At 37.6% G+C, this 11,145-nt stretch overlaps 1 protein-coding gene across 1 annotated transcript in view; it reads right to left on the bottom strand.

The window, feature by feature from the left end:
- CA13 (carbonic anhydrase 13) overlaps positions 1–7,954 on the bottom strand; it is a 30,000-nt gene extending 22,046 nt beyond the window's left edge. Inside the window, exons 1-2 of the mRNA XM_079901535.1 lie at positions 7,785–7,954; positions 3,229–3,426 (exon numbers count right to left, since the gene is read on the bottom strand). Of these exons, the coding sequence (XP_079757661.1) occupies positions 3,229–3,426; positions 7,785–7,821 (235 nt within the window). The 5' untranslated portion in view covers positions 7,822–7,954. The remainder of the gene's footprint in view (positions 1–3,228; positions 3,427–7,784) is intronic.
- Positions 7,955–11,145: the final 3,191 nt, after the last annotated feature.

The raw sequence follows: 11,145 nt of genomic DNA on the forward strand, positions 1-11,145 counted from the left end.
TCATTCTCTTGTATACCCAATGCCTAGGACAGTTCCCGGATCAATAAATGTTACTAACATAAAGTAAGAAAGAGACCTCACCTGTAGAAACACTCCCCCACAAACTTCAGTTTGTAAGGATGCTACTGAAGTGACCTGAGCATCACTAAAGCGCATAGTCTTAGGACTTGTGAATCTAATAAAAGTCATGGACTGATCACTGTATGGTAAAGAGTTCTCTGAAGTAAAACTAAATGAACAGCACATCTATATTTTGCTTGGAATCTAGGAAAAGAACAAAGAGCACAGATCTGCCAGGATTATAGTGAGAGAGAGAGAGAGAGAGAGAGAATGAAGATAGGAATGGTCCTAGCTACTGGGGCTTGAATTCTTTTCAGAGCCAGGACAGTCTTCATTAGTCTGGCTTCTGGCTTCCTTTGCTCTGAGCATGTGCACTCCAAGTTACTCTCTGATCACTCATTCATTCAACAATTCTTTAGAGCTTATAATGGGCCAGCAACTGTGTTCAATACTAAGTACACAATGAGCAAGGCCATCCTTATCCTCAAGAAACTTATAGAAGGAAACATAATTATAATAAAGTTTTATAATACATCATTGTCACAGATTGCCAATTTAGTTTCCTGTATATCTTGGCTCAGGGCGGGGCGGGGCATGGATCACACAACTAAGGTATGCTTACTCCCCATCTTTTTCTGTTTTTTTCTTTTTTAATATATAATTTAAGATCTTGTACATTTGTTTAACTTCAGGCAGTTACCTAGAACTAGATAACAGGATTATAACTGAGAAATTGACAATTTTTAGAGATGAAAATTAAAGAACAGTCACTGAATCCATCAAGTTACTAGCATTCTTAGTAGGCCTTTCTTAGCAAGAAAGCATCTTCCTTCCTTTTGACATCTTTTTAAAATTTCAGCACAACATATCTTATCCACAGAAGGGACACAGACCATTATTATTTATTATTATTTTTATTACTAGTTATTAGTAGTTATTGAGTATTTACTATATGTCAGGAACTATTTCATTTATTAAAACTTAAAAAGTAGTACCACAGCCTTTAAAAATTACATGTTCAAACTATGAATAATCCACCAATGTTCAAACTATTTAGGTGTCAAATGGTAAATATTAATTGATTTCTGGTGGTTTGTAATTCTATCAGGACTTCACCTACATATACTAATGCATTCTGTACCCTAATGCCATACCATGGTGTTGTCCATATCCTCCAAGAAACATCATACCAAAAAAATGCTTTTAACTGAAACATACGTTTATTGAGTACCCTCTGTGTGCCAGGCACCAGGCTAGGTAAATGAGTAAGACACAGCTGTTGCTCACAGGGAGCCTTTAGCTGAGTGGAAAGAACCAACTGGCAGTCACAATGCAATGTGGGAAGTTCTGTAAGAGGACAGGCCTGGGATGCCACAGGAGGGGTGACGGGGCCAGTCAGGTGTGATTCCTAGGGAGGGGGGACCTTGTCTGTGTTCCGAAAAACCAGAAGCTAGGGGGAGAACACCCTTGTCTGCTACAGCCAATTGGAGAGTTATCTCTAATGAATTTTTTCCTGTGTGAATTTCACATCTACCTGTCGCTTTTTAAAGGACTATTAAAATTTTGAGGAGTGGCTCCCCACAGCTTAACCACTGGTTGTGCAGCTGCCCAGCCAGAGAAGCCCTGCCAGGACCATGAGGAAGGTTTCACACCTGTGGTCTCTTGACTGGTGGGATTGAGAGTTAACCTTGGTAAGAATGGCTTCTTTATAAAATGGAGACTGTTTTACTCAAGTTAAAATGGCTTGTTACAGAAGTATCTTTGTGTTTTTTATAGTTTGTACCAAAGAAAAAGAAAAACCAGCAACAATTTATTTTAGCCATGGTGGTTTCTATGTTTTAATTAATTTAATCCCCCAAATTACCATGAAACATTCTCTTCATTTATCTTGAGACAGAAGAATGAGACTCATGACCTATATATATGTAGCTTCTGTCTCAGAGGAATACTAAGTACTTTATGGATATTTTCAATTAACCCTGGTAATTTCATTGTGATCTAGATAGAAATGAGACCTTTGCTTATGGGAGAGGGCACACACTACCCATCACGGACACAGCGTCGAATCTGGAAACACAGACAAACTAATTCCACTGATTAACCCAAAGTAGAGGGAAAATGAGAGGAAGAGAGAGGGAAAGAGAGGGAGAGAGAGAGAAGACCAGGATCATCACTGAGCAAATTAAAGTAAGAATTTTTTATGACTAAGGTTTTTTATGAGAAAGTTTTAGATGAAGTACAATCTAATCATTTCTTATTCTAAAAGTAGGAAAGGATAGCCTCAGTTTTTTGTTTGAGAGATCATAAACAGTATCAAACTACCATTATGGGTGGTATAAACTTTGTACTTAGAAACTTCGGACTACTTTTATAATGTACTATCACATCAACCATATCTATTAATACAGATTCATAAAACTGAGGGTCTGAAGGAAAGACAATTTAATATATGTAAAAAGTGAGGTTACTTCTCCACCCACCCAAAAGTTGAAAAGTACCATGTGTTCATCTTTCCTTATGCATCTTTTAAATTGCTCTGATGAAAGCGAATCACATATATGAATTTAACAAATATGAGGAAGAAATGTAATGGGCTTATAATTTTTGCTAACAATATAGCACTACATAAACACAAGATATTATTACTAAACTAAATCTGAGCTTAATGAATAAGTGAAGACTTTCTTCCAATTAAGGATTTTTAAAATTTATTTTTCATTAATAGAGTAAATACAGCATTATCCTAATAGTAGACTTAAGATAAAAATAATTTGTCGGAAGCCTTAAAAAGTGTTCCAAAATATGATTCTCTCTGATCTTCTCTTTAATCTTACTTTTAAACTTGATATCATCTATTCTTTGGGCAGGAGGTACACTTGAATAAGGATTAAATGTTCATTTTAAAAGGAAATGCTCTTTTCTACTTCACTCAGTTTTTAAATTAACAAATAAACTAGTTGTTTTTTTTTTTTTGGTTGGTCTATTATTTATTCACCGTGTGAAAGACATTATTCCATGAACTAATCAAACAAAACTTTTACTCTAAGTTCTAGCAAAGTACTAATAAGGGACACACAGTGCATAGGTAGTTCAAATATGAAAGATAAGAATGTGCCATCCAATCAACCAAGCTCCTCACCCCAACCAAGAAAAAAAAGAAAAGCCAACCTGATTTGTCCTCTGTGTCATCAAAGTCAACATTGAAGGAATGGCCACTATTACTGATGATTTTAGCTGAGCTTGTGTCGTACTTGATACTAAGAGGTCGGAGGGAAGAATCATATTTCACTTCTTTGGTTTTAATCTCAATTGGAGATTGTTGATCTCCATCAGCAATAGGGAAAAATTCATTCCAATGAATAGGACCTTTAACATATGGGACCAAAAGAAAAGGACTGAATAAGTTATTTCATTCAACAAATACTTGTTGAGTGCAATGCACTGTACTTGACATTGAAGAAAATACAAAGATTAATAAAATACGATCTTTACCCTCAGCACTTTAACATCTAATTGTTTTGTTTTACAAGACCAACTGCTTTTATTATGGGTATGGAAACTTCCTGGTTTGCCTTAATTCATCTTCAGAATTAAACTCACCCTTGTAGACAAAAGAGCATGTTAAAAGTACTTCACAAATGCCTTCTACTGAACTAAAAGCAACACTACAATTCATCGTTGAAAACAATGAGATTCAGTCTCAGCTCCAAGAATGATCTGTGAGAGCTCCACAGGTCAGGTTTATGGGCTGAAAGAACTAACAGAGCTGAGAAAGCTGTGTAGCAAAAAAGGGTGTAGTTCTTTAAAATGCTCTCCCCACTTCTATCACTCACTGTATCTTCACATGTCACCCAGTTCTCAGCTCAATTTCCTGTGAATGTGCAACAGGCAAACTAAGGAAATATGTAAATTTTTCACATATAAAATGACTGCACCATGTCAGGAAATGTAATATTGTTGGTTTTCTGCAGTAGAGTCAGGCAACAATTTATTTCTCTCTTTCTGTGTTTCAGAAGGTCCTTCCAGGGTTGTTTTGCCAATATTACATGAATTCCAATACAAGGTACAATTGGCATCCTGGTCCTCATTCACAAAGTCAAAATCGCATCAAGTTCCCAAATCGAACACATGTTTGATAAATTGAGGTGAAGCAATAAACTGACAATTCCCTTGTATACTCTCACTTCTCTGGGAGACTCATTCAAGTTCTGCCTCTCAAAATCAACAGCCAGGTTGCAGCTTCAAGTAAGCTCCAAGCCAGTCTACAGACTTTACAGGTTAGAGGTTCTTATTTCCTCCTCTACTCTGCCTGTAATTTACACCACCTCCACCAGGTCTGTAGAGCACGGCTGCTGACTAAGCTTTTCCCTACTCCACTAACCAACTAACTTGCTTTCTCTAAAAGTGAAGTACTAACTAAGATGACACAGCATGACGATGAATTAAGCATTTGTTACTAACAACAACAAATATTTTTTAAAGATAAGATTTAGAATGAAATTTCAAGAAATGCAAATATATCATAATTATCAACAGCTTCAATCTCTAAATCTAACGCTCCTTATTACTCTTCTTCTTTGCAAAAGAGAAAGCATAAATTCTTTCCTTTACATATGCTTCAGGTACAAAAAAGTCATAGCATGAATACATAACCACACACATAACTTAGAAATTGTTCTCTTATGAATCATACACTTTGGACTTGAAAGCAACTTGAACATCAAAAGTCCTTTGTTACATCTTATTACAGAAAAGGCATTGCATTTCCTTATTTACTAAGTACTTTCATTTACCTTTCTAACACTCTTTTTGTATACAATCTCGTCCTTTTTTCATGTGAAAAAAATGTTCTATTTCACTGCCCACAAGTATGAGTTAACCTAATGAGAATCAGATTTCAAGTATGCAACACATATGTCATATTAACTTTTTTCCAATCAGGAAAGAGCATCTTTCTCCTCTTAATTCCTTTATGCTCCTATTTCCAGTCCTTTATAACCAGAACTATTTTTAAAAGCAGAGGCAAGACAAAATAAGATAAAAATAATAGCACTTTGCGTTAGTCAATATTATCTATTAACCATAATGGTAGGTTCCTTTCCCTTGCCTTTTATGTGCAACGTTAAACCCATTTAAACATAGTTATAGAGATATACAGAAGTTCTTCCATTGATTCAGGAACTTTCTGAATATCCATAGAGATAGGTAGTTTTCAGTGATTGTCACATTTCCTAAACTAAACTAATAAAACTGTCAAAGGTTTGTGGAAGAAGTTGTAAGCTGTTTGTGAAGGTAACCACTTCCAATGCCTCATTTCTTGATGTTCCATTTTATCACTGCTACTATTCCCAGCTAAAGTTTCCTTTTGTCTGCTCATTCACTGCTCTTGCCAGTCTAAACTGGCAAGCAACAAAACTTGCCCAGTCAGGATACAACACATTTCCAATAGGATTTTGCCAAAGTTGATCTACTTAAAGGTGTGGTCCTCAGAAAGCTATTGAATCTAAAAGCAGGGAATGGTCCTACAATTCTTAGCCGAAATACAAAATCACTCCTTGTTAATGGCTTTTCTAAGATGAATTTTTTTTTTACGTTTTCAAATTTTCATTTTTTTCTTAGGTTTTCTCCAATTTTATTGAGATATAATTGATATACAGCACTATGTAAGTTTCAGGTGTACAGCTTAATGATGTGACTTACATACCCCATGATATGATTACCACAATAAGTTTAGTTAACATCAGTCATCTCATATAGATACAAAATCAAAGAAATAGAAAAAATATTTTTTCCCTGTGATGAGAACTCTTAGGATTTACTCTCTTGACAACTTATATATATAGCATACAGCCGTGTTTATTATATGTAGCATGTTGTGCATTAAATCCCTAGTACTTATTTATTTTATAACTGGAAGTGTGTACCTTTTGACCACTTTCATCCAATTCCCCCTTCCCACCCACTCTGGTAATCATAAATCTGATCTCTTCTTCTCTAGGTTTGTTTGTTTGTTTTTGAAGCATAATTTACCTATGTTAGTACCTAGTGCACAACACAGTGATTCAATATTTTTATACAATTCAAAATGATCACCATGATAAGTCTACTTACCATCTGTCACAATACAAAGACATTACATAACTTTTTACTTTAGGTAAAAAGTTTACATAACTTTATTCCCCACGCTGTACATTTCATCTTCGTGATTCATTTATTTTGTAATTGGAAGTTTGTACCTCTTAACCTCCTTCACATATTTCTAAGATGGATTTTTAAAATTTCAGATGCACTTCATTGGAGCCAATATTTTCAAACATATTAAAGAGTAATCAATACTCATTGATTGAAAATACGCTTCTCCTTCCTAATCATAGTGAGGGCACTGTTAACACCCAGTGACTATTAAATAACAATAACAGAAATTATTCCAGCAGAGAGGGAAATTAAAAGAAATTTGTTTTGTAGGTTTCTTCCCCAAACATAAATTGAAAATTAGCAAAATGTAAGATTATAATTGCAGTCTCAAAGAGAAATCCACCTAAATTATACCTTTCATTATTAAAACTCTTTCACCTGCTGCCAGTTTTTAACTGGCAAGTTAGTCATAGCCTCAAAAAGACTACAATTAGAAATGAAACTTTTCTGTTTCTTTGTGAAAGTAAGCTTTCTATAAAATTAACTATACAGTACTGCTGAATAATATGCATGTTAATCCAAGAAAGTATTATTATTATTACTATCATTATTCTCAGACCTAATTTTGACAGTGATTCACTGTAAGGCTTTCGTGGTGTCACTTTGCAAACATTTCAAGTAATGGTTATTTGAAAATCATCAGTTCAGTTTAATACAAAAACAAGAAAAATGGTTTACTTTTGATAATTTAAGATATACAAGAAGAAAAGTATACATCTTATTATTCCTGTTGGTTCCATCAATAAACACATTTTTACCAACGTGTTACAATGTCAATGATCCTTTGTTAATTCCTCAGTCTCTGAAAGGATGTGTAGAAGGGGAAGGAGAAAGCATGCAGACTGCAGACGTAGCTTAAAATATAACTTCATTTCTAAGAAAGAACCTAAAATCTTGGTAAAACCAGCAGTACCAGTCAACCAACTGCAAGTTGCTATGGAAATATTTTATAGCTAACAGGTAGCTATTAAGAAAGTTGCGGTACATTGATTGACAAGAAGGCAACGTAAATCTTCAATGTTGCAATTCAAGTCATTAAAATTTCTTAAGTATATTTTCAAATATTTTCCATGATTTGTTTCCCCGTAGAGATAATGAGCTTAGAAGACTGAAAGCAAACTTGTCCTCGATTCATTGAAATATGTCCTCAGATTTCTAAACTCGGTGCCTTTGATTGATAAGTAGTTACTACTAGAGAAAGTTTTCGGCTTTTCAAATGAAGGCGAGGGAACATATCTGAAGATTTCGGGGTCTGGGGTATCGTGACAGGGCTAACGCACGTCAACTCACCCCCACTATCAACAGCCTCCGAGACGCTTTCCCTGTCCACGCAGGACTATGCCTTCCCTCCGCTTCCTGCGTGTGGCTCCGGGGAGCGCTGCTCATTCAAAAGACAAACCGAAAAGTTTCTCGCCAAGTGTGGATTGGCAGAGTGCGGTCGGCGGACTCCGGGAAGCGGGCGGTCCCCCTCGGCCGTCCCCGGCGCAGAGCCCCCTCCCTCACCCCTCCCATCCGCGGAAGGCGCTCACCATTGTGCTCGCCGTATCCCCAGCTGAACCTCGCCATGGTCCCTCGGGGTGGCAGGCAGAAGAAGAAGTGGCGGGGCAGCGAGCAGAAGGAGGGAGCGGGCCGGGCTAGCGAGCTTGCGTGGGGCTGGCGGGGGCCCAGCTTAGGGCGGGGGCCGCGGAGGACCGGGAGGGCCCTTGAACCCCGGGGCCAGGGCGCTCTCGGCCTCGTCCGCCAGGGGGAAGTGGCGGGCAGGGAAGGCGCCCGAGAAGGGAGGACGAAGGTGCTGCGAGTGGGGGGGGGCGCTCGGAGCGGGGCTGAGTCCTGTGGTGCGAGTCCTCTCACTGTTTGAACTCGGGAAAGACATAGTGCTTGATACGAAGGCGGGGAGATGGAGAGGGAGGAGGGAAAGAAAGAGAGAAGGGCTTCCAGAGGGGCTTTCCTGCCTTCTGAGAATCGGTCATCCTAGAGAGGCAAGTGTTGCCCAGCGGGCCCTCCAGGGAATGAATGAGCCACCCAGGCCGGGAGCCGCCCGGCTGGGAGGTGAGGAACCGGCTGGAGAAGTGAGGAGGGCGGGGATGGTCGTGGTGGCGGCGACTGCAAAGACAATACAGCGCAATAATGACAATGATAAGAGCCACAAAAAGAATTCTGCTGCTATTTATTAAGGACTTACCACAGGCCAGGGTCTTAGCCAAGACGTTTACCCGCATTTTCCCTTTAGATCCTCACAACAGTCTTTTGAGGAAGACACTATAAGTTCCCAATAGTTAGGAAACAAGGGAATGAGGCTTAAAAACTAAGTAACCGGCCCCAGATCAACGCAGCTACTTGGAGCCTAGAGGTCCCTCTTAAAGAGGAGCCGATCCCCACCCGTCCATTCTTGCTGCCCCCTTCCCCTAACGCTCACCCTCTGCGGGCCTGTGGCTTGGGGAGTGAGGGACCCAAGCCTGGTTATTGATCCTCGGCCCTGAAATTCTGTTGCCCTTTTGACCCTGCAGGGATGCTTGGTAGGCTTGCTGCCCTAGACGGACGACGGAACTGACTGCAGAGCCTTGAATTTCTGTCCTCGTGTGGGTGTTCTGGGCTCCCAATGAAAAATAAACTGTGTGACCTGCCAGGATTATAATTACTGTTCCAGCCGTGTAAGGGTTTGAGTTAGGTCTATGTGAACTTTCAAATTGAATTGTGCAGTGTTACTTAGAGACAAACTAATGCAAAGAGCTTCTTAATTGGCATGAGCCTTCCATAAAAGATTTAAGAGTGGCTGTTAAAATATCTTTCATTTTCTCTTGCCATCCACATCGCAGCTGCATAATGTGGCAATTGCAAGTCCCAGGGAGTCCCTCTTTGGGTAACCACTGCATTGTTCAGGGACCACTAAATAAGGATCAATTTGAACTATTCTTCTTTAGACCTGACCTAAATACCCCACAGTGAGCCTGTAGCTCCTTCTGCTTATATAGCTCTTATTGAGGTTAGAATGAAACAGAAGAAATGCTGCACTTCATATAGCATTAAACACAATAAACTTTATGCTTCTCTTGCACCTAGAAGAAGGCCTAGGCTTCCACATTCCACATTCTGTGGCACAACTGGGTTCATTTATGCCAAGAATATAATAGGAACCAAACTTTTAAGAGTAATGTCTGATCTATATTCATTTTCACCACAGAAGACAATATGCATATATATTTATATACACACACATATATATGGGTGTATATAAACTATATAAATACATGTAAGATACATAAGACATATATAAGTATCTTAAATTTATTTAAGAATGTTATCTTGAAAAGTTAAGTCTGGGTTACTTAGCTAAGCACCCTTATTCTCCACTAAGTCTATAGATATAGTTGGGGATACATGTATGCACTGTATGAATGCAGTGAAAGAGATTGCGAAAGCTCAGAATTCCATGAGCCATTTTCCCATGGTGCCCTTGTCTCAGATTAAGTTTCATATTTTATAAACCCAAGGAACCTCTCTGTAAGGAGCTTAGTATACCCACTTTCAGTAACTCAGATGATTAGCACATCAGGGTGAATAATGCTCTAAGTAAATGTCAGTTCCTAATGCTCAAGAATAGTTCTTGAATGAATGAATACATGAATTAATGGACCAAAACTGTTAAAGAAGTTCCAATTAGTGGCTTCAAATCCTTCCCAAATTGTTACTTTTACTGCTTGGGTACACAATTTCCTGTGGTTTGAATGTATTGTGTAGTCTATCCAATTTTCCAAAAGAGCAACCTAACTATTAGAAACAATCAAATAACAATTTATAGAAACTGGTTAAATAATCTGTAGCGCATCCACACAATGGGCTGCTATCAAGATTTGAAAAGAATGAAGATCTCCATGAACAGAGATGGGATGAGTTCTGGGACAGATTTGGTGGGAAAAAATAGGAAAAAAAAAAGCAAAGGTGCAAAAGAGTGTATATAATATGCTACATTTTTTATAATTTTAAAAAAGAGAAATAAGAATTTGTATACATATTTGCAGATTTTCTCCAAAAAAATTATGGAGTTTAAACCACAAGTTAACAAAAATGGATCCTTATAGAGGATGGTTGGGGATGGGGTCTATAGGGATGAAAGTGAGATTTCTCAGTTTATCTTTTTAATTTTCTAATCATAAATGTTTTATATTTTCAAAAAAATTAAAGAGGATTAAAAAACACTAAAATTTAATTTAGGCAGAAACAAATGAACTTAACTGTATATTAATGTGATAATATAACCACACAGAAAAAAAAATATGCTTTGAATAGAGTACTCTGGCTATATATATCCTTAATAAAGTATATTACATATTAAGAAGAACTGCAAAACAATCTTGAACTTTACTGCTAGATTTAATTTTGGTAGTAATATCAGTGTTGTTATTGTGAAACCATTTTTGTGTATACTTCTTATATTAAGAAAGAACAATGAGTAAATATATTGATACCCGCTGGAACCAATGATTTTCACTCTGGTTTATACAAATATGAAAGGGCAAAAGCTACAATGAACATTGTCGTACTAGATTTGAATATTCTGTTCACTGAAAGATGCTAAAAGCAGTAACACCCCAATGCCAGTGAACCAAAAAAACAAACTTTATGGCTCCTCACTTATGGACTTCTTATAAGGCCCTATACCTAATTTTATATTTGTAATTTTGTATTCTTCTTTAAAAAAAAAAAGACAATTCCAAAATTATATTAGCTTCAGGCTCCACAAATCTGCATCTACCTCTTGCTATGGGACACCTGGCCCCCAGAATTTGATTTCTGAACTCCTTTACCCTTTACAAGGAATCGAGCCCCTTGGAGAAGTGGCTGGTTTCAGAAATAGAACAAGGAAAGATCAAGGTGAGAGCCTAGAACATA

The sequence above is a fragment of the Stenella coeruleoalba genome (assembly GCF_951394435.1).
Source record: "Stenella coeruleoalba genome assembly, chromosome: 17".
NCBI lineage: Eukaryota > Metazoa > Chordata > Mammalia > Artiodactyla > Delphinidae > Stenella > Stenella coeruleoalba.